Here is a 27,305-nt window from a genome sequence, read left to right on the forward strand (position 1 = left end):
GAGCAATGGGTGAGGATTTCAGGATTTGGCATGTTTGAATGTGGCTGGATGAGGCCATGCAAACAAATCACCTTCCTAAAATCAGGGGAAAACCATCAGCAAATGCTGTGTCCTCAGCTAGTGATGAGTCAGCCCATGTCTCCCATGGAGTTATCCTCACCAACTTTCATCAGTTAGACCAGTTGCTGCAGTGGTGGGAGGCAGTCAGCAACCTGGAGTTGCTGTCTATCTGTCCTGTAGTCAATCTGCATGAAAATGGAAGAAAACCAATTTTCTGAGAAAGAAAGACCCCACCCTGAGCGTTACCCAATGCCACCAGGTAGGTCAGCTGAGAGCCAAGGCAGTAGCCATCACGATGAAGCAGACCTGTGATGAGGACGTGAGGTTTGGGGGCTGTAAGCTGTGCTGGTGGGAATGGGCTTTGCCGTGCTGGCGCTGAGGATACCACAGCAGCAGTGCCTGGGGCAGAGAATGCTGCTGAGCTCCACCTGCAGCTGATGAGACATGCCAGGACCCGGGTGGAGGTGGGTGCTGGGGTCATTGCCCTGGCTGGAACCCCAGTGTGGGCAGTCTGAAGGGGGACCTGTGCAAACAGCATAGTTACACAACACCCCACACCTGCCTCGCCCAACTGCCCCGGGCTGCTCTTACTTCCACCTTTCTGAGCTTCTAAATTCCTGTAAACAAAGAAGGTGTGAAACTAATTCAAGTTTTGGGGTGTTTTTTTTTTTAAAAACACAGTTCTCCACTCTGGGCCAGAAGTCAGAAGAGCAGAGCATCCTTTCTCACACCCAAAGAGAGGGCACGAGCCAGCTGACATCCCCTGGTGTGACACTGAGCGCTGGCACCTCAAAGCAGGGCAGCAGCCTGCTGCCTTGAACCCAGCTCTGGCAAAGGACCTGGCTTGAAAATGCTGGTCCAAAAATGCAGATGCATCATGGAGGAGGATGTTTGTAAAGGGGGGAGGGCTCCTCCTGCTTGCTTTCCTCCATGACACCACTAGCAGGGACATGGCTAAGTACTATGCACAGCGTGTAAACCTTGGGGATGCACCTCAAGGAACAAACGTAATTGTGTTAAACTGCCGTAATAGGAAAATTCAGTGTGGACACTCATTCCCATGTACGATTTTGTTGCAGCTACAGCAGCACAGAGGTGCAACGTGCTTCCTCACAGGCCCTCTCTGTGCTCTCCCCAGCATCTTCTCTCCCTGCAGAGCCACTGTCCCCGGGGGCAGGGCTTTGATCCCCTGCCATGGGCTTCTGAGAAGAGTGGCTGGGCTGCAGCGATAGCACGGCTGTTGCATCATGATGGCCCTTGGCGGCAGCCCAGGGCTTGTGAGCTGGTGGCTTTGGGGTCCTTATTGGGGTGGGAGGGTAAATGAGTTTGGCTGGGGGTGGAGGGTGGAGCTCTCTGTCACCCCCTCCCCACCCCCCCGGCAGCTGTAGAGATGGTAGGAGATAGTGGGGTGCTACGCGGGCGCTGCCGAGCCTTTTGGGAGCTGCCTGGCAGTTCTGCCCATGGGACTGGCTTTCCTGGGACAGAGCAGGAGCAGAAGAGCCTCCAAGCCTCATTAAGCTCTTGGTTTCACTAAAACTGCTTCAGGGAAAACATTTTAGTTGATAGGAGCAGATCCTTTGTGGAGTTGGATGAGGGAAACGATGTTGTTCAAGTAAAGGCCATTTAATGAATATAAAATGCTGACTTTTTAAAGAACCTTAATATGCACCCCTTTTTCTTCATACCTGTGTTCTCCCTTTATTGTGCTCTTGATTTAAAACATGTAGAACCAGGTGGCACATGGAGTCAGTTTCTCTGGGAAGCCAATTTCTGTGTCCAAATGCAGGAAAGTGCAATCTGTCTCCAAATGCTGGAATCAGTGTTGAAAGTGAAAATGAACCGGTAGGTAGGAGGGTGGTCCCTCTGGTGAAAAGAGAGAGGGAGAGCAAGACAGGGATGAGAGCAACATGGCATTTCCAGATCGCTCCCTTAAACTCAGGTTTAGGGCCATTCCCGTATCTGGAAGCAAGTTTTCTACTTTCCTATTGCATCCCGAATGTTTAAAGCCAGGTACAACGCGTGGGACCCGCCGCTGAGCCTCTCCCCACCAGCAGCCGGGCCATGCTGCAGGCGGGGAAGGCCGCGCTGGTGTTTCTCCCCTGACCCGCCCAGCTGCCGGGCCCTGCAGCACCGCTCTGCCCCGCGTTCCGTTCCGTTCCGCGCCGCTCCGCGGGGCGCGGGGTGGCGCGGGGGGGCACGGGGGTGGGGCCTCCGCGCTCTCCCGCCTTTTCCCCCGCTCCGCGCCAAAGCGAAGGGCGGGTCTTTCCCTCCCGCCGCCGCCGCCACAATGGAGGGCGGGGCTCCGGCCGGCGCGCCAGCCAATGGGAGTGCGGGGGCGGGCGGTGGCGGGCGCGGCGCGGGCTGTGAGTGGTCAGCCGGGCGTTCTGGCGCCAAGTTCGAAGGGGATATAAAGGGGCGGCGCGGGGGCTCCGTGCTCCCGTCGCTCAGTGCTGCTCGTCTCGCCGCTGCTGCCATGCTGTCCGCCCGCGCCCCGCTCGCTGCCCGCCACGACCAGCCCCGCCTGTCACCCACGAAGAAGCTGTCGCCCATGAAGAGCCTGGCGCTGGGCGACAAGGAGAACACGGTGAGTGCCCGCCCCATCGCCCGCTCCCCGCCCGGGAGCGCCGCAGCGCGCTCACCCTGTCCCTCTGTCCCCGCAGCCCCCTGCGCTCAGCAGCGCCCGCGTCCTGGCCAGCAAGGCGGCCCGCAAGATCTTCCAGGAGGACAATAGGAAGCCGGTGAGTGCGGAACACCCGGGCACGGCGCCTGCCCTGCTCCCCTCTCCCCTTTCCCGGCGGCTCACGTAACCCCCGCCTCGCTGCCCTCTCCTCCACGGGTGGTCTGTCCCTTCTCCCCCCGCCGTGGGCGCGGGGGTCGCCCCTGCCCGCTCGTCCCCGCCGGGTGCTCTCCCCGCGCCCCTCTCCCTCATGGGGCTCCCCCATCCCCTCAGCTTCCCGCCAAAGGCCTGAGGCGAGCCGAGCCCGAGCCGCTCTCCGCTGTTTCAGGTGCCGCGGGGCGAGGAGGAGGAGGAGCCGCTGCTGCGGGACAACCCCCGCCGCTTCGTCATTTTCCCCATCCAGTATCACGACATCTGGCAGATGTACAAGAAGGCCGAGGCCTCCTTCTGGACGGCGGAGGAGGTGAGGGAGGAGGCGGACTCCCCACGGCCCTGCCTGCCGGCTGCCCCCCGCAGCCCCCGGGCGGGGCCTGGGGGCAGCCCCGCCGCTCGGTACGGGCCGTGTACCTGAAGCCCTCGTTTCTCTATTCATTTCGTCACTTCTTTTTGCAATGTTTTAGGTGGACCTTTCCAAAGACATCCAGCACTGGGAGTCCCTGAAACCCGAGGAGAAGTACTTCATTTCTCACGTCCTCGCCTTCTTTGCTGCCAGCGATGGCATCGTCAATGAAAATTTGGTGTGTACAAACAGTCGTGAGAGAAACATCACTTTGTGAAGATAACAGATAACTACACATTTGACATGCTTGCTGGCTGATCTAGCCTGCTTACTAGATCATGTAGTGTCTTAAGCTAATTAGCAAATTGGGGTTGCTTTTGTAATCCCCAAGTTTGCCTGCTCCCCATGGGGCACTGAGCATTGCCTTACAGTAAGTAACACTTGGCTGGTTCAGAGCCCTTGTTCTGCTTCTACCCTCTCAGTGCTCTTCTCCCTAATGGGGGATAAGTCAAACTAAGAAGTTTTCCCATTTCTCTTGGGACCAAAGAATAACTCATAATTTGGAGCTGTGAGGGGATACCATGTCCATATTTCTATTAATAATTCACATGTCTGGAATTAATATGGAGAGGATTCTGCGGGCTGAGCAAGAGCTGTTATAGACAGCATCAATGCCTCTAACCTGCAAGCTTGTTATAAATGCCTTTTGCAAATGCTCATTTATTTCCTCTAGGTGGAGCGGTTCAGTCAAGAAGTACAAATCACAGAAGCTCGCTGTTTCTATGGCTTCCAGATTGCCATGGAAAATATACATTCAGAAATGTACAGTCTTCTTATTGACACCTACATTAAAGATTCTAAAGAGAGGTTTGTATTGCTTGGTGATGAAAAGTTCAAAACTCTTTAAGTGTTGAGATTTAAATGATGCATATCAGTCACTCTGACTTTAAGGCTAATTTTAGGATTTTAACTACATTTATATAAAATACTGCTGCTGCTTAAGAGTAGCTTTACTTCAGAATATTTCTCCTCTGAAGTGTATGAGCAAGAACTTGCTTAGATTAAGAGCAAAACTGAAGCTACTTAATACTGAAATAAAGGAATGAAACTATGAAAAAGATGGAGCAGTCAAATAAGGGAAGTGCATTAAAGTGCTCATATGGAGGACCCTGGCACCTAGTAGAAGGCTATGTAGGAAAGTTTGTCTCGAGAATATTGCTTATTAAAATATCAACTCTAAAACCCAGTGCATTTAGTTAACAGCTAGCACTTCTATATAGCATGTGCTGCCCTTACTCACTTGACTATTTTGCTTGGGGGGGAAAAGCATGTTGCATTTGCTGAAAAGTGGCTTTTGGTCTTGATTAAAAATAAAACCAAAGTAAAAATTTCATAACAAGGTGAATTGATTAAAAAATGGTATCTTAAAACTAAATGCAGGGCTTTGAGCAGTCTGGACTGAGTTATTCTGGTGTCTTGTCAGACCAACACCCTGTTCAGCAAAATGTCATGGTACTGCAGTGCTATTTGCAGTCTAGATTGCTGCTACTTTGTAGAAAGCTGACCATGTCGTATCTACTGGGATGCTTAATTCCAGCAAGTGTTTAAGGAAGAATACTTACACGAGAGCTCAGGTGCCTTGCTGCTGGAAGGCGGAGGCTGGTTGATCTGTAGTTTTGAAAGCCTTGTTCAAATACAACACTTGAAACAGTACTCCTTTTGATACTGTCATGGGAATTCACGTGAACTGGTGTTGATGTGATGGGTAGGTGATTAAAAGGTAGTTGATGGGTGCAAATAGAGCTAATTTGGTGCAAAATAAGAGGGGGAAGGAGCAGAGCATCTGTGGCAGTGAATGCTTATTGTACTAGTTGTGCTGATGTCTGATCTTAATGAGTTCCATCCTTCTCAGGGAATTTCTTTTTAATGCTATTGAAACGTTACCGTGTGTTAAAAAGAAGGCTGACTGGGCCATGCGCTGGATTGGGGACAAGAAAGCAACGTATGGTGAGTACATCTACTGCAAGCAAAGTGACATTCCTTCCCTAAAGATGGAGGAACCACCATTTCTCCAGATGTTGTCCTAGGGAGAGTGAGTGTATGCTCTCCAGTATAAGATACTGGTATTCTGGAGATGGAGAAAATAACTTTGATCTTGCAAATGAGCTACTGACATGAATCTCTGTAAAAAATTGCTAGCATCTTGAATAATGGTAGCTCATGTGGCAATCTTTGTACATCTGGCTATATGATCAAATTGTAAATTGCTGTCATGTATCCGGAACTGTACTGGCCATCGATCTCTAGCAGAGCTGTACAGTTGCAGGCTGTAGCTCCTTTGCCTTACTGACTCTTGGTGTCTTGCTTCAAAGGTGAGATGAGATGGTACAGGTCATTATTTTGCTAGTATTAAAGCATTCTTCATGGCTGAAATTTTGTACTTAATCAAAAGATGAGCAGACATTGACCTAAATCTGCTGCTAAAATGACTGCTCTTTTTCAGTGTGCGATCTTTGAAAAAGGATGGTATTGATGGTTAACCTGGGGGAAGGAGCCTTGGCTTCAGCTACTTAGTGTAGCTACTGTAATTAGTTTTTACTTCCTCTCACGTTTAAAAGCTTTGCTTGATGACCAGAAGCCTTTACTGTAATAGTTTTTAAGGACAGGCTATAGCACACTTGAGCAGGAACTTCTTCACTGGTCTATTTGCAGCTTCTGGGTATTAATCCTGTTAAGCTGTCATGTGTGATATTACTGTCAGTCTTTTCTTAACAGGAGAACGTGTAGTAGCTTTTGCAGCAGTGGAAGGAATCTTCTTTTCTGGCTCTTTTGCATCAATTTTTTGGCTGAAGAAAAGGGGATTAATGCCTGGACTCACTTTTTCTAACGAACTCATCAGTAGAGATGAGGTATGAATCAAATTCTAGCAGTTAAGATGGTAATGTGCCACAGAAGCTCAAAAGTGACATTCAGTTGGAGCCTATATTTTAAAACAGGAATATGTTTAAAAACAGGCAGTCTATAAAGCTTGCTAAAGTGTGTAAACATGTGTCATTGTGGATCTTGCAGCAGAGAATGAATAAACTTGGCATTTTACTTCCTCTAGTTTAAGGGTTCTTGCCAACTCTTGCACTCAGTGTATATATACCTTTCCATTCGGAGCAAGTGCAGCTGGTACTGGCTGAACTCACTTGTGCCACCTTCTGGTTGGGCAGAAAGTTGTCTGTAGATAACACTAATGTGGCAAGTGCAAAGATTGTGTCTAGGGCTATTTATTCTGTGCTACTGATTTGAGTGGCTCTTCTAAATCAGTGTTCCTGAAATAATTTTCTGAAACTTTTTTCCAGGGCTTGCACTGTGATTTTGCCTGCCTCATGTTCAAGCACTTGATACACAAACCATCAGAGGAGAGAGTAAAGGAAATCATCATGAATGCTGTTCTAATAGAACAGGTAATTGTCTGCTCCTTGTTTAGGAACTTGACAGCAATTAAGCAGAAAGCTGGGGAGCTGTTGGGCATAAAATTAACCTAGATGGTACAGAGTGAATACTGGTTTCTGTACATAAAGTGCTTCTGTTATCTGCAGGAATTCTTGACGGAGGCACTGCCTGTAAAGCTGATTGGCATGAACTGCACTTTAATGAAACAGTACATAGAGTTTGTAGCAGACCGGCTTATGTTGGAACTGGGATTTAACAAGGTAAGGCTCTAATACACTGAATTGTTCATGGGGAAAATACTAAGTTTTAATTTCCTCCAGAAACCCAAATCCTAAAATGGCTGCAGCAGTATTGGTATAACTTGTAAAGCCATTTGTCAGTCCTGCTGCTAGATGCTGTTTAGAGACCCACAGAAGGAAAAGCTAAAGGATGCTATGGAAAAACAGCTATACAAGAGTTGCTGTGCTTCTGTTTACTGCAGCTAAAATGCAGTAGAGTGGTCTTGGGGCAGAGATTTTTGTTCCCTACATAAGTCTGCTGATGTTATTAGATTCCTTCCAGCTGATCTCTAATGCTCTCACATATTCAAGATGTGAGCACCTGTAGTGACTGTAGAATTGCCTTTACATTTCAGATATACAAAGCAGAGAATCCTTTTGACTTCATGGAAAACATCTCTCTGGAAGGCAAGACCAATTTCTTTGAGAAGCGAGTAGGTGAATATCAGAGGATGGGAGTCATGTCGAAACCCACAGACAACTCTTTCACCCTGGATGCGGAATTTTAAATGAACTGAGACCATATGAGTTAGTGTGTATGCTCCCCTGTTTACAGGGAAACATTAAATGTATTGAGTCAGTGTGACTTGATTCCTGTGCTAAAATCCCACTCTTGAAAAGTGTGGTGATATTGGTACTTTTCAGGAGGCTAGTGTAGCTCCAGCAGTAAAATCCTTTTTTATTAGACTTTGGCAATGGTGTTAATTCATAGAATGCTTAGATGTATCTCTTTCAACATGTGCTACTCCATTTTATGGAAGATACGGGCACCTTTCTTCTGCAAGATGGGAGATTTTGGGCAGGGACCACTAGCCTCTACTGTTCTCCCCATAAAAAAAGGAGCAGCTGAGAAATTCTGTAGTCTTAAATTTGCTGAATACTCTGCAGAAAACTCTGGAGGCAACTACATGACCTCACTGCTTCTTAGCAGGTTTTAAGTTTATCTTTTTAACTATTGTTTTAATAGTTTGTACATAAACCTGGCACTTTAATGTTTGAAATAAAGAACTGTCTTGTAACACTTGATGGTGATAAAATGCAAGTCTAAATCTTTAGACTTTTGCAACCTAACATTTCATGACGTGTGCTTCCTTCTGGGTGCGTAACTTCAAAACGGTGCTGTGAAACTATATTGCTTCTAAAATCTGTCGAAGAACAGGAAGAAACTTGATATGGAAGGTGAAGAACTTGAATATTCTGGGTACTGAGAAATGAACATTCAGCTGACTGCTGGACTTAATTGCTTTTTCTTTTAATATCTGGAAACAGTATTTCATATAGCAGTAATAAAGAGCTGGTTGGTTTCAGTTGTTTTAGTGGCTTCAGTGCTCCAATGGGCAAAGCTGTGTTAATTTCCTTCTGAGATGCAGACTTTCTGAGGAAATGCAAGTTCTGCAGGAAATAGCTGCTTAGTCATGTGGTTAGTAGATGTCAAGTGGAGTTGTTATGCTTAGCTCTGACTTTCAGATTGACTGCACTAGATGGATGGTGTTTCAGGGTAAATTCAGCTAATTTAGGCTGGAGCAGTATTAGCTTCTGCATCATGCAGTTTAATTTTGGTGTTACTATATAACAGTAGTGAAAACAAAGTATGTGCTACAACTGTTATTCCACACTAAACATGGAGCAACAGGGATGACTGCTTAATGTAACTGGTAAGGGCATGTGGTCTGTGAAGGAGGTATGGACAGTCTCAGACTAGAGTTCCTGCAAATGATCTGCAGTGAGACTAAATAATGGGATAAACTGAAATTAGCTACTGCCTTGATATACAAAAAGGAGTTTATTCCATGATCTAATCTAGCACCTAACTAACAAGGGCTGTCCTGCAGGTCTGCCTTTCTCAAGTTTAGTTGATAAAAATAAACTACAGAACTTAAAGCATTTCCTTGAAAGGAAAGAATGCTGGAGCTTGCTTTTTTCTGCTCATGTGCTCCCTCTTTTGAAGTATGATATATATTGTGCTTCGAGAGATGCTGCCTTGGTATAAAATTAGCTTGACTTGCTGGTCTTTGCTCTTGATTGCACTGAGGTGATGGTGTGTGACTGTTCTTCCCTTGGGTCTGTGAAGCTAGCAGGATGTGAATGTTTCCAAGGCTGATCCAGGAAAAAAACCAAATTAAAAAATCCCAATCCCCAAAGTCTGGAATTCAAAGTAGAAGACAGAAGACTGTTAACAGATGGTTCTCTAATGGCCCTGCAGCACTGATGTGGGTAATAGGTCAGTGATCGCAGTGGTCAGAGGAGAATGTGTTAGGAACTGGAATAGGGACATGTTAAGTTGGATAGCAAGACACATTTTGAAGCCTTGAAACTTAATGCTTATTTTTAAAGTAGGCAGGTTTCTGGCTAAATATCAGCATTTTATTCTCAGCAAATTGGGCTTTGTGCTTTTTCTTGGCTTCTCTTAGCAGTCAAAGCTTTGATCAAATTCAATCTGATCCAAAGCATCAGAACTCATGGTGTAGGGTTATGTCATTTAGAGCATAAATGAGACTAATAATATACTGAGATCAGTTTGGATCTAAGTATGATTTAGTGGTACTCAATCTATATTCAAATCTTTTATATGCTTTAGTAATGTAGAAAAAGGATAAGGCTTCTCTAATCTGAGCAGGGTCTAGCTGTATTATAGCTATCTCTTCCAACGTGATTCTTAGTATGTGTCAAGGATCAATACATGGAAATGATTAGGGTGGAAAGCTTTAATTTGTTATCTTTAGTTCTGGGAGATATGAACTGGAACTGCATTTTCAACATAATATAGAAGGACTGCTTGTAATGGATGTGTGATGGCCAAGTAATCATTTGTAATGGCAGGTAGGAAGCATGTCCCTTCTAGCCAGGCAGTGCTCTTATAGGGTAATAGATACTGTAGACACAGATGCATTAGTGATAGATAAGAATTAAAAGTGATTCAACAAGAAAATAAGACTTGCTGTGGCTGGTACTAATCTTACCCTGGTGCCACTGTCTAAATGCCTACTTAGTTTTGGTTTATGTATTTGCTATAATGCAGAGCAGTTTTTAATGTACAGTCTGGAAAAAAGCTTAGCATTTGGTCCCACCTGTTTTAATTCTCAGTTCTCACAAAGATTTAATGTCTTGCTGTTGCTTAGTTTGCCTAGATCATGTCCAAGTCTTGCTAAAATACTTGTTTACTGAAAACAGATTACCTTCCATTTTGGTGGAGATACCAGTTATTTTAACACTTGATTCTCTTAAGCATTGGGGAGATGTCTTTTATTTCTTCCCCAAAAAATAAGCCAATACTCTGAAAACCAAGTTTCAGTAAAAATTTAACTGACCCCTTGGAATATGTTTTGGAATGGAGTTTGGAGAACCAGGAGAGGTTTGAAGCAGTGATGGAAGTGCTGTTTTTTATCCCTGTATGAATCAGAACAGCTGTCTAGTAGGGGTTCTGGCACAGTAATTGCAGTAAGTGAAAAGTGATTAGGCTAGTAGAGGAAAAAATAGTGTGGGATAAGTAAAACCAGACGTATTTGGTGGTGCAGTACTCTGATGTTTGTTGTTAATTTATGCAGAACTGATCCCTAACTATCCCCTGTGGGGTTTTTTTGCTGTTAAAATTAATGGCTTTTAATAGCAACAGATAAAATGGAAGAACGGTACTCTCAAGCATAGTTTCTCTTGTTATATTTATTTCCTACTGTAATTAATTTTAAAAAAAATTGCATGTGTTCAGGTAAGAAAACTTCCATAACTCTGTAATTGTCACATTTTCACTTCAGGTTACATGCTAAATGTTGAAAACTTTAAGTGATGTGGAAGAGTAAGAACAGCCTTGTCCTCAGGAAGCAACTGCAACATTAGAGTGTAATGACTAAAAGAAGATCCCCAGATTTCTCAAATTTCCTGGAGTGATTACAGCAATTTGTGCCCAGAAGAGGTCAGAGAACAGTTGCAGCTGCTCATGCCTGCAGCAGGGCACAGCCAGCCTGCAGATCTGAAGGCATATTAAGTCTGGTGTGATCCCTGCAGGGTAACAGCTTCCTCTGCCCCAGTTGATAATCAAACTTTGCCTGGCAGAAAGCAGTAGTGAATGGAGTTGTGCTCATTCAAAGCTTACTTTTCAGTTGACCATGGCTTATTTTACTTTAAACTGTTGATTATCTCTTGGTGCTTTGGTCTCTTTGTGCATAATGAGTTATGAGAAGTAAATGCTTTCATCAGGAAGGATTTGAGTTACAGAGCTAACTCTTGTGTCCTGTTTGCTGATGGCTAGTTTTTTGTTAGGAATTTTACCTTGAGAGCATTACTGAGATCCTACGATCCCCACAGCACAGACAGTTATCTAGTTTCTGTGGTAAAATGGTCTTTACATGAAGAATGGCTGAAAGATTAAGCTAATGTGGGGGGAAAGTCTATGTGTCGGATCCTTGTGTCAGTGGTTTTACTTTTAAAGTTATGCCCAATTGAAGTAATGAGAATATTGCTACTTCCTGAGCCTGCAGAGAAATGGGAAAAAAGATTTTATCCCTTTTTTTTATTGTGGACTTCAGTGATGACATCTTACTGACATTATTGATCAGGAGAAAAATGGTGGTGTTTGGGCATCTGCTCTTAGAGATAGCTGTGGGGCACTTGGTGGGATGAAGAAGGAACACCAGTTTTCATTCCCACATCTGGATGTTACTGGTGTTCTGCTGGATACCAGCTGAGAAACCTGTGTTGTCTGTGTTGATCCAGAGGTAAGGCAAACAGCAAATCCCAGGGCATTGACTGGCCACCAGAGCTGTGGCTTTGGCTCCTGACTTTAGGTTTCTCCCACACCACATTGTGTTTTTGAATCTGGATAAAAGAGTTTGAAGGTGAGTGTTTCATGCTCTGGAAGAATAGGTTGTGTGAAAACCCTCCCTGATGTGGATGCTTATCTTCTTTCTTCAAGTACAAATTCTGAGATGCATCTGAGGTGAAGGAATTAAAGAATACCTTTCCTTCCCCTGCTGTTAGTCATTTTATTAAACTTCAAATATATATATAAAAATACCTTAGTGGAATGGCTCTGCAAATCTTTCCAATAACCAAATCCCTCTCCTGCTTTTTCCCTGGATATATACAGCATGTAGCTCGTGCCACAGGCAATGTTGCTTTGTTCATCAGATGAAGATTACAGTGAATTACTAGGAGACACTTAAGCCATACAGCACTTGGGAGCATTTGCCTTATGCTAAACATGTGTATTGAGGTTTTTCTTTTAGCCTAAGGGTGAAGACTCTGGTATTGGATACACACAGGTGATTCTGAGACCCAGACTAGGGAAAGAAGCATCCCAGGCCAGTTTCTGCTACCAGTCACCTGGCTTCAGCAATCAAGGACAACAAGAAATGTTTCTATAAGTATGTGAGCAGCAAAAGAAAGACCAGAGAGATCCTCCATCCCCTGCTAGACGCAGGAGGAAACATGGTAACAAGTGATGAGGAAAAGGCTGAGGTGCTTAATGCCTTCTTTGCCTCAGTCTTTAATAGCAAGACCAGTTGTACTGAGGGAATCCAGCCTCCTCAGCCAGAAGACAGAGACTGGGAGAACGACCCCCCCACAATCCAGGAGGAGACAGTCAGTGACCTACTGCATCACATAGACATACACAAGTCTATGGGACCGTATGGGATACACCCGAGGGTGCTGAAGGAGCTGGCTGGGGTGCTCGCCAAGCTGCTTTCCATCATTTACCAGCAGTCCTGGCTGACCGGGGAGGTCCTGACAGATTGGAAATTGGCCAGTGTGATGCCAATATATAAGAAGGGTTGGAAGGATGATCTGGGAAATTACAGGCCTGTCAGCTTGACATCAGTGCCCGGGAAGCTGATGGAGCAGCTCATCCAGAGTACCATCATACAACACATGTGGGACAACCAGATGATCAGGCCCAGTCAGCATGGGTTTATGAAAGGCAGGTCCTGCTTGACAAACCTGATCTTCTACGACAGGGTGACCTGCTTATTGGATGAGGGAAAGGCTGTGGATGTAGTTTACCTCGACTTCAGTAAGGCCTTTGACACCATTTCCCACAACATTCTCCTGGCGAAACTGGCTGCTCATGGCTTGGATGGGCACACGCTTTGATAGGTAAAAAAACTGGCTGGATGGCCGGGCCCAAAGAGTTGTGGTGAACGGAGTTAAATCCGGTTGGCGGCTGGTCACGAGTGGTGTCCCCAAGGGCTCGGTTTTGGGGCCACTCCTGTTTAACATCTTTATTGATGATCTAGATGAGGGGATCGAGTGCACCCTCAGTAAGTTTGCAGATGACACCAAGCTGGGTGGGAGTGTTGATCTGCTCGAGGGTAGGGAGGCTCTGCAGAGAGACCTGGACAGGCTGGAGCGATGGGCCAAGGCCAACTGTAGGAGCTTCAATAAGGCCAAATGCCAGGTGCTGCACTTGGGTCACAACAACCCCCAGCAGCGCTACAGGCTTGGGGAGGAGTGGCTGGAGAGCTGCCAGTCAGAGAGGGACCTGGGGGTGTTGATTGACAGCTGGCTGAACATGAGCCAGCAGTGTGCCCAGGTGGCCAAGAAGGCCAATGGCATCCTGGCCTGTATCAGAAATCGTGTGGCCAGCAGGGACAGGGAAGGGATCTTACCCCTGTACTGGGCACTGGTGAGGCTGCACCTCGATTACTGTGTTCAGTTTTGGGCCCCTCACTACAAAAAGGACATTGAATTACTTGAGCGTGTCCAGAGAAGGGCAACGAAGCTGGTGAAGGGTCTGGAGCACATGTCGTACGAGGAGCGGCTGAGGGAACTGGGGTTGTTTAGTCTGGAGAAGAGGAGGCTGAGGGGAAACCTCATCGCCCTCTACAGCTACCTGAAAGGAGGTTGCAGAGAGCTGGGGATGAGCCTCTTTAACCAAGTAATAAACAATTGGACAAGAGGTAATGGCCTCAAGTTGTGCCAGGGAAGGTTTAGACTGAATATTAGGAAGCATTTCTTTACAGAACGGGTTGTTAGGCGTTGGAATGGGCTGCCCAGGGAGGTGGTGGAGTCCCCATCCCTGGAGGTGTTTAAGAGTAGAGTCAACATAGCACTTAGGGATATGGTGTGGTTGAGAACAGTCAGTGTTAGGTTAATGGTTGGACTGGATGATCTTCAAGGTCTTTTCCAACCTAGACGATTCTGTGTATTTTCAAAGTATTGTAGGATTTAGCTTAAAGTAGAGGGGAGTCTGCAGTTCTTAAGTGTCCAAATATTGGGAGTGCTGAGGTTCCAAAAACGTTGAGCTGTGTATTTGTTCTCACTGGGGATAGGGGGTGCTGCTACTCCTGTTACAGCCTCTCATATTGTGAAGTGCTGCTGATATAATCCAGGATGACTCTTTGCTCCCCTTTGGATCAGGCCTAGCAGTGTGGTGGAGTTTATTTTTTGCAGATTCTCATTTGATTGTCTGGTAACTAAGCCAGTTCGTGGCATTCAAATGAATTTTGGGGTAACTAAGCCAGTCTAAGTCAGTTGTTTAAAGACTGAGGTGTTTGGCCCCAGAGGAAGGTGCTTGCAGGTTTTTTTTACAGGTGGACTAATATTTAGGCAAACCAGTTCTTGCAGTGTAAGTATGTCCTGGGCATGTTCCCGGAGAAAGTGTAGCTCCAGATCCCTGGCTCCAAAGGTGCTGCTTGCACAGAGTCACAGTGGAGTGACTCTTCATTTCAAAGTCCCACTTCATGTTCATCTGCATCTTTGACCACGTATGCAGCATTTTATTTCATACTTTGCTGGCCTTCTCTGACACCATTAGCTATGTTGCCAGGCGTTTTTCCTTTCTCTTGGGTAGGGAGCTGCCTACCCTGCTTGTCCTTTCAGCCAGCTGTCAGAATTCAGCTTCTAGATGTTCTCCAAGGTGTTACCCCAGTGATCTAGCTTGGAGACAGTTACCAGCTCATGTAGATTTGGGTCAGACAACAGCAAACACCAAGCCCTGCTTTGCCTGTGTTATCTAGCATTCTGCAGCTTTGTGTGCTGCTCTACTGCCAGGCACTGCAGGGAAGACTCATCTTGTGACTGGTGCTGGTCAAAGCTTTCCTGCTTCCCTTCAGAAGATGCTGCCTCATTAAAATGAAAATATTTTGTCAGAATTTCTCTGAAATACTCAACCATCAAGATCCTGATGTGATTCAAAATCAAGATGAAGCATCTGGTTTCAACAGTGTTTCTTGTGGTGACTTTATGACTTCTTTTGTGCTCTTTTTTGTAATGATTTTGTTCTGATGTGATTCAGGAGCTTTCATTGTCAGTGCTTCAGAATGGATCTTCATCCTCCCAGTTCTGGATCTCTGCTCTGGGAGAGACTGAAATGTGTGTTCCCAATTCAGGACACAAATAAATAGCAGTCTCGAGTTGCCGCCTGCTTTAGTTTAGTCTCAGTTCTGTAAGTAGCAGAGAACATGCTGACAGCTGGATTTCCATACACCTCTGTCTCTCCTTGGTATTTAATTGAATGATTTATCTCTTTGAATTTATTTTCAAGGTGATGCTAATATGACCCCCCCACCAAAAGAAGAAACAAACCCCCTACATTTCTCTGCTTTAAAAGTTAACATTCAGCAGACAGCAGTGACTTGGCAGGGAAGCTGTGGAGCAATGAGCAGTCATTAGATGAATGTGAGAAGGAGAGTTTCAAGGCAGGTAGTGTATCAGAAATGAGCATTTCACAATAGAGGAATGTTAGCTGGGCCAAGCATTCAATGTCTGTTCTGGCTGTAAATTTTGCGATGCCACTTAAATGCAATCTTAGCTATAAGGGGGAGTAAAATGTAATTTACTCCTAAAAGGAATAGAAATATTAATTGTATATTGGATTCTGTAATAACTTTAAGTAGAATATACTGTAGGTTTATTGAAGGCTTAGCAATAACTTTGCTGTTTCAATTACTGCTTCTGAAAATTGTATCTCATTCTATTGATATAACTATTACGGTTGCTCTTGATAATACTGTAAATATGTACAGATATACAGACTTTTGAATAGTTGCTCTGATCTGGGTTTATTGCTGTGTGTGTACTAAGACTGGCAAACATTGGGCAACCTAACAGGATTATTTTTTAATACACATTTCCATAAAATGGTTATCCCTTGTCAAATTGAAAAGCTATTTACTATGCTAAGTAGACTAATTTTATGATAAATTTTTAATCTTGCCACCTTTCCATTATTTAGCTGTGATACTGCATTTCCCACTACTAAGTCCCTGGGATTATATATGAAATGATAGGATGGCTGGGTTGCATTTAAATTGATTAAAGCAAAAATGTTTCAAACAAAATGTTAAATATTGCTGTGTAGATATTCAAGAAGCAGGTGTGATTTTACCACTTCTATCCCCAAATAACACATGCAAAACCAGATTGAGACAGTTAAATAATATGCTTATATACTCAAGCATAGCTCTTCAGGCTCCCCGTGGGGGAGTGAATTTTGTGCAGCTTAGGGAAGTTGTTCACCATGACGGAGTAATTTTGCTCGGAGGACCAATTTAGGAATGGGCTTTCCTAACCCAGTTATCATGCGACTGGTCTTGGTGGTTGTCTTGAAGTGAGCAGGCAGGGGCTGGTTCTGGTTGACAGGGTGCTGCTGTGCCCTTGGGGTGGCACATCTGGTTCTGGAGGAGATCTCCAGGCAGATGGGTGCTCCCATGACCTGCCATCCCCTCCTCTTGCCTGTACGCATACTATTTCTCTGTTAACTCAAACATTATTTCTCTTTGAGTTAGGCCCTTGTCACAGCAGTTAATCTAAAAGCTTGTTTTGGAGGAATTTGTGCTGGATCGTGTTATCTGTTGCAAGCACTACGTCTGGCTGTCACCAGGGGGGCTCCTTGGTAAAGAAAGCAACAGCTGCTCCAGCAGTTCAGGTGACAGAGCCGAGCACCGGCTGTTTATGAAGTGCCAGGAGACTGTCACATCTGGGGGGAAAGCTGGGCTGCTGGGGCTTTCCCTCTTTGTAAATGTAAGTAGGGTCCGTATTCGCTGGTTTACTGAGTGCGGGATGAGATTACACATGCAAATCCTGCCCTGCACAAGATTTTGTAGCAGACTTTCTCCTTCAGAGTGGTACTGGCTGCTGGGCTTTTTCAGGGGAGCTGTCTGTTCAGCAGCATGGGTGCTTCTCTTGTAGTCCTGTGTCTGTGAGATTACATGGAAGTGCATCATGCATTCATGCAACATGACAGCTGAGGATAGTAATGGTTTTCTTGTAGATGTGCCATGTGTTCTAGTGAATGCCAGAACTCTGTTAGTGCTCTCTTGCACCCATTGTTCTGGGTGCCCTTTCTGGACTGTGCTGAGCTCTTTTTTGGGATGCTGGGGCTGTAACAAACAAGCAGTATAGCTTGTGCAGAGAAGGACTTCTCAGGATGCAACCACAAGTGCTCTCAGCAAGGAGAGATTCTAATGTCTGTTAATCTTGACTTCTTCCCTCAGGAATCGGGGTCATGTCTCTCCTTCCAGCCTTCAGCATGTAAAAACAATCCAGGCAGAAAGGTGGATTTAATGGGGTGCATGGCAGGGTGTGGTGAGAAGAGATCTTCATTTTGTCCTGCAAATCCTGTAATTGGGGTTGGTTCTCAGCTCAGGGTAGTGTCAATCCAGGAATAGTTTATACCAGGTGCAATCACACAGTGAATTGAAGATGAGGTGTTAAAGGTGGGTTTAGGAAGTATGAATGTTGGTGTGTGCCCTCCCTCTGCTGCTGAACAAAGCACTAGGTGATATTTAACCCAGGTGGAAAGCAGTCCTGGTTTCCACTGGCTTCACCTGAAAGGTGCATCTTGACTTGCTGAGAAAGCCATGTATTGCTGGGCTGTTAGTTCATTTAAAATGGACTGTTATAAACTGAGATGTTGTATCTTCTGAACAACTGCAAGGGGTTCCCTTTGGTGTGGTTACCTGGTGGCTTTGAGGACCAAGCCTGTGTTCGTACAGGAGCCGGCACAGGGTCATGCTGGAGATGTGGCTGCTAGGCAGGGGATGGAGCTGGCTGCAGTGTGCTGCCCAACCTCAGCTCTTCCTGCTGCAGCTCCACCACACCTGGGCACAGCAGCATCTGCCTTTGTGGTTTGTACCTACACCCACCCAGGAAAAGCTCTCCAGCAACCAGCAAGTGTGGTTCAGAGCTGCCATAAATGCCCAGCTGTGAAAACTCAGTTTCCCCTGGCTTAGGTGTTTTAGGTTTTCCCCTGGCCTTTTAAACCATTTTATTTGGAGTCGGTTGTGCCCTGCTCATCATGTATTAAAAACATAAAAGGTTTATCTTGCGTCTTACACATGCAAATGGGCAAAATCCATCTAAAAGTGCCATGGTAACAGGCTGAAGCAATACAGTCTGCAGTGCTGCAGGTGCTGCGCCTACAGCTGCCCTAGGTAATCGCCATGCTTTGTTGTCAAAGCATGGGGTTGTGAGTATTGCTCTAAATATTTGCCAGAAAGTTTGCTTGGGAATGGTGAATATTATGACACAGGATAGCTAAAAATAGAGTCCTCACTGGTAATTTTTCAGTCTTTGGTTTCAGGTGTGAGATGTGATTTTTCAGAAGAGCTGTACATCTGGGGGTGTTGTGTGTTGTCTGTCTTCCCGCCGCCCCCCCCCGTCTCAGTCACAGCATCTTTGAAAAGCAGGCCTTTTGTGCCTTCCAAAATCAAGTTCTTAAATAAAATAGACAGAGTGATGGAAAAAAAAACAGACCTGGAAGTCATGTTAGCAAGGGTACTATTATGTGGGCTGTTATGCCCCATGCTTCATCTTAAAGCTCACTGAAGGGAGATTGGAAAGTATGTGTCTCCCTTTGTGTAGGACTTAGGAACAAGGTTCATGGGCTCTTCAAGTTGTTTGTGCCAAAGAGAGACAAGAGACTCATCAAGAGGAACAAGTGGGCTACTGTGAACCACAAATGACTTGATCCTGCCCTTGCTGAAGTAAATGGTATTGTGTGAGGGTGAGAGCAGGCTGTGAGGCTCTTGCAAAGCCTGCCCTAATTAACTAACTGCTGCCCTAACATTTCCCAGGAGCTCAGGGTGGTGTTCTGTTGTGTGCTGCAGGAGTCCACTTGGTCCTGAGGCTTTGTAAATCCTGTTTGAGACCTCCAGAGAGGTGAGTTAAAAACATTACTTTTTTTTTTTAAAAAGCCTTCTTTTGCTTTGGGAGCCCTGAGAGCCTTGTGGTAAGGAGACTGCTTCTTGCTTTGTGCTGGAGGCTCTGCTGAGGCAGAAGAGAGGCTCAGGTTCATTCTACTGTGGGCTGGCATGGGCTGATCTGTCCTGTCCATCTGTTTACCATAAATAATTTTTCCCTCTGGGTCTGGGACAAGAGCCCTGTTCTCATGGGGAAGGGTCAGGCTTTGAGCTTGAATGGGGTGTAGAGCCCTTAAATTTTTTCTACTGGGGGTGAAAACTTCAGATCCTCAGAGCCAGGAGCCAAGTGAGTGGTGAGTGAACTTCAGGCAATTGAGGCTTGAGGGCATCTGCCTAGATGGGTGTGGCATGCAGGAGTGTGCACCAGCAGCCAGTCCCATGTGCTGGGCTGAAGGTGTGTAGAGTTGCTCCATCTTCAAATGCATGTCCCACCTGACCATGCATGTTACATGGGCTGCTCTGCACATGCAGGTCACCTGTGTGGGTGTCCTGGTTTTGGCTGGGATAGAGTTAATCTTTTAGTAGCTGGTACAGTGTGTTTTGGATTTAGTGTGGGAATAATGCTGATAACACACCAATGTTTTAGTTGTTGCTAAGTAGTGCTTAGCCTAAGTCAATGACTTTTCAGTTTCCCATGCTCTGTCAGCAAGGAGGTGCACAAGAAGCTGGGAGGGAGCACAGCCAGGACAGCTGACCCGAACTAGCCAAAGGGATATTCCGTACCACAGGCCATCATGTTCAGTATATAAACTGGGGGGAGCTGGCCAGGAGCAGGGATCACTGGCTGGGTATTGGTCAGCAGGTGGTGAGAAATTGAATTGTCACTTGTTTTTTTTTTTCCCTTAGGTTTTATTTCCCTCTTCTTGTTTTATCTATTTTCATTACTATTATTATTATATTTTATTTCAGTTACTAAACTGTTCTTCTCTCAACCCGTGAGTTTTACCTGTTTTTCTGATTCTCCCCCCCCTCCCACTGTGGTGGGGAAGGAGTGAGCAAGCAGCTGCATGGTGCTTTGTTGCTGACTGGGCCTAAGCCATGGCAGTGGGGCTGGAGATCATCCCCCTGTCTGCAGGAGGGTCTTCCCAGATAGCTGGGGGAACCAGGGACAGCAGTGGTCTGGGACATGGGACTCACTGTGCAAGACAGTAAACAGTATGTTTTGTGGGATGTTTTGCAACCTTAGCACTGGCTCTGGGAGCTCCTTTGTTCCTGAGGTCTGGGTGTCTAGATCTATGCTTTAAGATAGTACTAACTTGCAGGAAAATTTGAGCCCATGTGTCAAACAAGCAAATCTTTCTGAACTACTGATCCTGTAAGGGTGGTCTGGAGGGTATAGACTTCTGATTCACACTTGACTAGCTATTAAATAACTGCAGCTTGGTCCGGGTGTCTGGTGTTAGTTGCTCTGCAGTTTGAACCTCAGATTCCTGAAGCAGAGTGTCAGGCATTGAATCTTATAAAAATAAATAATAGTGACACAGTAGCAGGATCAGCTTGAGCTGGGTGCCTCTGGAGAGGGACCCTGAACAAAGAAATCCCTGGGCAGTTATACCCTTACAGACTATGCAGCCCCTCTTCATGCGATTTTCACGTGCCCTTTGGCCCAGTGGTGATTCTGGCCTGAGATCTTCTGACATCTCATTCTGTATTGGGCTCCTTCACTGTCTCCAGACAGGCTGTTCTCTTGTCTAGTTGCAGCTGCTGTTAATGATTGTACCTTCCTTATCTTCTGGATTGTGCTGGCTCTGGAGGCCTTGTTTTGCTTGAATAGATTCAAGTTCAGTACAAGTTCAGCAAATCTAGGTGAAAATTTACAGCTTGTGGTTTAGGGCTTCAGCAAATCTAGCTGATAAGCAAATCGTACTCATGCTAAGTGAACAGCATACTAAATCACACAACATTACATGTCTAAACAGTTAATTCTATTTAAAACTTACTTGTTTAAGATAAACAACTAATATTTCTTAACACTAGTGATGATCCATCTGGCCATGTAGTATAACCTTACTGGAAGCATACACGGATGGGGAGTTAATCTGCCTCTTCCACATGAGGAATGGATGGATGTTTTATTGCTGTCTTCCAGGGAGCAGAGATAGTAACAAAAGCCACTGTCCCTAAGCACAATGCTGTATTTCTCTCTGTATGTTGCTATTTATTTTGATGGTGTTGTGGTAACTATGAAATGCCAGGTACTCTTTCAAAATAATGGTTTCTTTAATTATTTATACCTTAAGGATCAAAGAAGGTTTTGTTTTGCCTAGTTATGGCAACAGCTGGATGAGTCAGAACAATTGCCAGTGCCATCAGAGGAACCTTGATATTTCTAACAGGAAGTTTATAATTAAACTGAATCACCATCATGTCATTTGTGTTACCCAGACCCATGTGTCCGAAAGATATTATTAGCCTCATCTTGCATTACAGGGCTGTGGTGCTCTCCACAGAGCTGAAGGTTGCAAATGCTTGGTTTTGTTGTTAGCTCTGCTTGTGGTGCTGATTCCACCACCTTGGAATAGGACTTGAGGTATGAAAGCAGCAGATAAGTGCTGAAGCACAATTGTATGTGTCCTTAGCTGGGGCTTCAGCGTGGATACAGCCCCTCTGCATGATACTTTGGGTACAGATTCCTGAAAGAGTGGATTGTTCTTTCTTGGAAGCCCATGAGAAACCCCACCAGTCACCTGATATCTTCTAAACCTTCTCTCAAAATCAGATGCTTGTTGCTAAGTCTTCACTTTTGAAGAGGCTTCCTGTCTGCAAGAAGAGTAATTTCTCACAAGGCAGCCACATTTCCTTGGTGTTGATCTTAATTAGGACAAGTATATGACAAATAATGTTGCCCTTAAAACTTAATGAATGTCTCCAAACACTTGTTAATTATCACATAGAGCCACTGTCTTAGTGGAGCCTTAGTCTTCATTGACATGGTACAGAAGATGTGTATTTTTAAATATCAGACTGTCAAAGGGATATTTATTCATCTTGGGCAAAGACCTGCTGGCATGGAGCAGGCATGTGGCAGTATGACAAGCAAGCACCACATGTGAGTTGTCCTGGGATTAATTTCATCTAAGTTTCCATGCCTGTGGCAGAGAAATTTGTATCTGGACTGGTAACCCCAGGCTCCCCATTAGAGGGGAAGGGGCAAGTCATCTGACCAGTGTCAGACACCAGCTTCCAGAGGGCCGGAAGGTGCCTGATGAGTGTTTGTTTCTTTCCATGGATGGCACAGGCAATCTTGGTGATTATCCCCTGTTTTGGCATTTACATCTGGTCAGATGTATTTCAGCTTTACAGAGCTGAAATCACATCATCTCCCTGATGCGTCTGAAGCTTGAGGGCTTTGTAAATGGGATACTCAGTGCTGCTTGGCTGCTGGTCCTTGCATCACATTGGGGTCCAGCCTGTCCTCCTCTGGTTCCCTCTTTTGTGCCTCACTCAGCCTTTTCCAGACCTTTGCTGAGCAGGCACTCTGCTGCTCAATCCCCAGGATTATGTGATTGTGAAAGAGTGGTGAACCCAAGGATGGCAGTTTACACTAATATGCTAGACTGTAAGCAGCAGGCAGGAACGGTGCAAGCCCCTGCAGCCAAACCCAGTCCTGCCCATCTGTCAGAGCTTGTCCCTATAGACTTGCAGGCTATCAGAGTGATGAAAGGCTGCCTGTTGTCCTGGGTTGGGAGCTGCCTCAGCCTGGTTTCAGCAAAGGTAAATAGAGACGCATAGAGAAGGCGTTCCTGCGACAGCCATTTGGATAGGAACAAGAGCATCGTATCTATTGAAACTCACAGTCATGTATGGGCTCCTTGCATCGCTTCACCTGTCAAGTTCATGAGTGCTTGTCTCCTGAATTTGCATCCTTTGTTGCTGATCTTGTCTGTTATGCTTCTTGTTTTGTGTTTTTATTTCTTCTTTGCGTGACCTGTTTTCCTTCTGTCTCTCCGCTGCACTTGCTCCCTCCCACCTTGCCCTGACGTTCTGCTTGACATGGTGTCAAGGCAGCTGAAATGAAGAATGCAAGCAGTGTGGTGTTCAAGACATTTTTTTGTCTGCAAAATGTGGCTGAAAGAGGAGAAGAAAGGGGTGTTGGAGCATCCTTGCCCAGGTGGGTGCAGGCAGTCCTGAGCTTGCACAAAGCAGATTCTCAAGCTGTGTCTGCATTTATGCAGGCTGATACCTGAGCTGTGCAGCAGTCCTGTTGGGCACAGAGATCACCTGTAGGAACTATAGGTCTCTGAACAAAACCTTTCTCCTACAAGAGCATATGAGAGAGGCAGACCAAAATTTAGGCCATGCTTAATCTGTATAAAAGATTAATTTGTTGAATGGATCTTTCTAAGTGTCATGGATGTGAGGAGCATCTAATAAAATTAGATGGAAATAGTAGGTATTATGGATAGACATAAACAATTTATTTACATGTTAGCTTATGTATTTACTAATATATCTAAGTATCTATATTTTGTGATAATTATTAACCCTTTATGTGAAGACTCTTGACAGAACCTGTATTCCTGCAGTCTAACAATGGCCTGCTGCTTACAGAAAAATGTGTTTTCTGTGCTTTCCTGTTTATCATTCTTTGCTTCTATTTTTTTTCTATTCTTCACTCACTTCTATGACAAGACCTCAAACGAAGAATTCCCTCTGTTCCTTGGCTGCTAATCTATTTGACAGGTCCTTGGAGGACAAACTCTGGAACTTGTGAATTTTTTTCCTTCTGCTGATAGGACCAGTGATGAGGACAAAGACTGTCCCTCTGATCCCATCTGCTGCTCAGAGATGCACCATCTTCCAAAACTGGCCTTCCTTTCTGCTGCACCTCACTCCAGAGTTAGATGTGAGACAACTGGGGACCACTCATTAGCAAGCTCTGTGTTGGCAGAGATGCTCAGGCTTGCCCAGGGCTGTGGGACAGCATCTTTCAAGGAGTGTTGCAGCCTGGGCTGTTTGGGAAACATTGTTCTGGACAGCCTGATATGTAGAGAAAGTAGCACTTTGCTGTCAATATTGAGGATCTAAAATGTAAGATGCAGTAAATTTATTACCAGGCTGTTCCTTGCAACAGCTTTTTGCAAGGTGAAGAAATGAAGCAGATGATTAGATCTGTGAAGAAACAGACTGGTGATGCACAGCCTTCCCTAGGGTGGGAGTTAGAAAACCAATCAAGCACATCTTTTCTGTCTTGCAAAATTAATATACTTTCCTCATAGATTAAAGGCCAAGCTGGCCTGGCTGTGCTCTGTTATAGCTGCTTGGGAACACCAGAGTGCCCTGGTATAGGGGAAAACCCCTCCTGTTCAGTTCAGTCTGCTTGAAAAAGCTGTTTGTGATCAGAAAAAGGGGCTAGAAATGACTCCCCACCATCCATGTTTTATCCACTTGCTACAAAGCAGCCAGAGGCTAACTCCTACTGGAGCTGGCCCTCAGTCTGAGTCTAAAATCCCAGGGTATCCATCCTTCCTACCAGCCACATTTCCTCTAGGCTTGCAGGGCTGGTTGAACAGCAGTGAGCAGCTGGTACCTGGCTCTGCTGGTCCCCACACAAGGTGTCCCCCTCTTGCTCCCCCTGCCAGTTCTCATCATGGGGTGCAGGTGATGCGCTCTACAGGGATATTGTCATCTGCCTGTCCAATTTGTTCCCTAAGAGGGAACCCTCTCAGGTTCAATAACTGTGTGTTTTCTGGGCCAGGGAAGAGCCTCTGAATGTGCATCCAGACTCTAGTGTGAGGGTGGCTGGCTTGCAGCTCATGAGTGATTTGAGTGTGTGGGGAGAGTAGGGACTGCTGATGCTGGAGCTACCAAATCCCTTGAAGGCAGCCTAGCTTTGTTCAGCTGCTTCCAGCGACAGATCACTGTGGCCTTCGGAAGGTGGTGTCCCCTCTCATCCCTGCTTTGGCTTTCTAAGGCATGCAATTTTGTGGCTTGGCTGCCTGGAAGCAGAAGATTTTTAGGGTGAGGGAAACAAACTGCTCCTGGTGAGTTAAGAGCCTGGTGTGGGTCACCCATTCCCACCTGGGAAATGGGTGACTGAAGCAGGGAAGTGACTGAGTGAGCCCAGCCCTGAGGGACCCTGGAGCCTGTGGTTAATTTAAGCAACCAAATTCAGATGCCAGCTCAAGTCCCTGAAGCAGCTGAAGGAATTGGATCAGACTCTCCCATGTTCCTGATAAAGCTTCCAGCTACTGCTGTATAAGAGACTCCTCTTTCCTCGCATCTGACTGGGAAAGGTAGGAATGTTTAAGGTACGTGTCCTCTTGCCCAGTGCCTGTCTTATTTAGAGACTTTCATGTGTGTTCAGTCAGCGCTTCATTATACCACCAGTGGTATTATCTTTGGAAAACCATGCTCAGGTAAGACATACAACATATTTTACATTACAGCAACTCTTCACAACTCTCTTGTAGCTGAGTGTCTCTGCTCGTCCTGCCTCCTCCTCACCCCATCAAGGCAAAGCTCATCTGATACTGCAGTGGGGATAACACAAAAGGTGAATTAATTATAAGACTGTGCCAATTCTGTTGTAGTTATTGAAATGAACAGAAGCACTCGAAATAGGTGGAGTAATGGGCAAAACCAAGCAAAACTGAAGAATTACTTAAAAATACTAAGTTGTTCTGGAGTGCTTTAGTAATGAAATTAACAGTGAAATTAAAGAGGTGAAAGACAAGTCAACCCGCAAGACAAATATGATCTTCCTCTATATTTTACTGAGTTTCCCTTTGAGACTTGCATGGAAGAGAGCTACAGTGAACAAAATATGTAGAATATAAACAAACACAGGTCATGTTTTATTTAGTTTGAGAAGAGGCAAGATTTAAATTACACAGGCTTGGATTCTGAATCTGAACCTGGGAGCTGCAGGTTCCAAGAATGGCATAATTTAATGCTATATCATCATTTAATGATATTTAAGTGCTTGCAGTCCACAGGCAGTATTTTTTAATCGTCTTGCAGAGGTAATTTAATTCAGATTATCCAAGTCATCTTCATCAAGATAAGGTCAAATCCCAAGGTGGGGAAACCTTAATATTTTGGTCATTATGGAAAGAGGTAGCTAGGAAAAAAAAAACCCTGTTTTTGAATGTGTAAGGTTTAGTAGTTATTTCAAGTGTGAGTGGTCTGATAAATCTTAACAGTAAGAAATATTTTTTGTTTATAAATATGATTATGTTGAAATATGGTTTCTAGTAATGCAATTCAAATTTTAGCAGCTACCTCTTAATGATTGATTTTTATTCTAGTAGGTAGATTGTTGGGCATTTTCCCTTTGGACACTCACTTGCTCCCCTGTGTAATGCTCCAGAGCTTGTTAAATTCATCAAGGCTTTGTGATGATTCAGGAGGTTCCTCATGCTGCATTTGATCAAGGATCACAGAGCATGATTCATGTCCCCACATCGCTCTTAGGTTTATGCTCACCTCTTCAGTGATGTGCAGGAGGAAGTGATTGCCTTCCAGCTGAAACTGGTGGCCAAGCTCTTGCTAGCCTATTCAGACTTGTGAGTTTTCATGCGTAAGGGTGTGGTGCAGCTAGAATGGTTCTTTTAATTCCTAGTGTGGATGTATAACTTACAACTTTGCTGATGGAGAAATGTCTCCACTATCCCTCTAAAGTCATGTTTAGACTCATGCCTCCAAGTCTGAAACACTGTGTGCCAGCTGTTCTCTTCCAGTGTTCCTCCTAACAGACAAGGGTGGTATTAATCTTTCAGTTTTGTTTTTCAGACTGTGCTGTTCTCACTAGTGAGGCTTCCACCTGTGGTGTCCGTGGCTATTACTATTTCGCACTGTCTTCCTTAAAGCCCTTGTGCCCATGTGTACCAGTGAGCAAATGTGTTTCTTCTGGACACTCTGAATTAAGTTTAGGACTTGTCTGAATGGGGGGGGGGGGGGATTTACTTTTGTTGTAACAGCTCTATATGAAGTGGTAGGCCACAACTACATCCCAAACAACCAGTTATCATTTCATAGCTTTAGTTTTGCATGCTCTAGGCTGCTTTCAGAGTACCTGCCACCAGTGCTGGGTGTCACTGCCCAGTCATCTGAGCTGCCTCTGGGATGTGTGCACCATGGGGCTGTGATTGCCCATAGCCTGCTTGGGTATCTGGAGAGTGAGTTTTTAAAGATGCCGTGACCTTCCTGGACTTTCAGTGGTTGATGATGACTTAAATTAAAAGTCTTACCAGATCTGGGGAACCAGGTGC

The 27,305-nt window shown here is 45.3% G+C and overlaps 1 protein-coding gene across 1 annotated transcript; it reads left to right on the top strand.

Moving 5' to 3' along the window:
• The first annotated feature begins 2,502 nt into the window (after positions 1-2,502).
• Positions 2,503-8,026, top strand: RRM2 (ribonucleotide reductase regulatory subunit M2). Its single transcript, XM_074820802.1, has 10 exons — positions 2,503-2,644; positions 2,721-2,798; positions 3,066-3,200; positions 3,358-3,474; positions 3,970-4,103; positions 5,149-5,243; positions 6,012-6,145; positions 6,584-6,688; positions 6,824-6,937; positions 7,312-8,026. The coding sequence occupies exons 1-10, from the start codon at positions 2,534-2,536 to the stop codon at positions 7,462-7,464; spliced, it is 1,176 nt and encodes a 391-aa protein (XP_074676903.1). The 5' UTR covers positions 2,503-2,533; the 3' UTR covers positions 7,465-8,026.
• Positions 8,027-27,305: the final 19,279 nt, after the last annotated feature.

Source organism: Strix aluco, chromosome 3, assembly GCF_031877795.1.
Source record: "Strix aluco isolate bStrAlu1 chromosome 3, bStrAlu1.hap1, whole genome shotgun sequence".
In the NCBI taxonomy this organism is placed as follows: Eukaryota; Metazoa; Chordata; class Aves; order Strigiformes; family Strigidae; genus Strix; species Strix aluco.

Bases quoted from the DNA above. Each gene is read 5' to 3' on its own strand.
- RRM2 (XM_074820802.1), top strand. From the start codon at position 2,534: ATGCTGTCCGCCCGCGCCCCGCTCGCTGCCCGCCACGACCAGCCCCGC. The intron at 5,244-6,011 runs GTGAGTACATCT...TTTTCTTAACAG, and splicing joins GGACAAGAAAGCAACGTATG to GAGAACGTGTAGTAGCTTTT. The intron at 6,689-6,823 runs GTAATTGTCTGC...TGTTATCTGCAG, and splicing joins ATGCTGTTCTAATAGAACAG to GAATTCTTGACGGAGGCACT.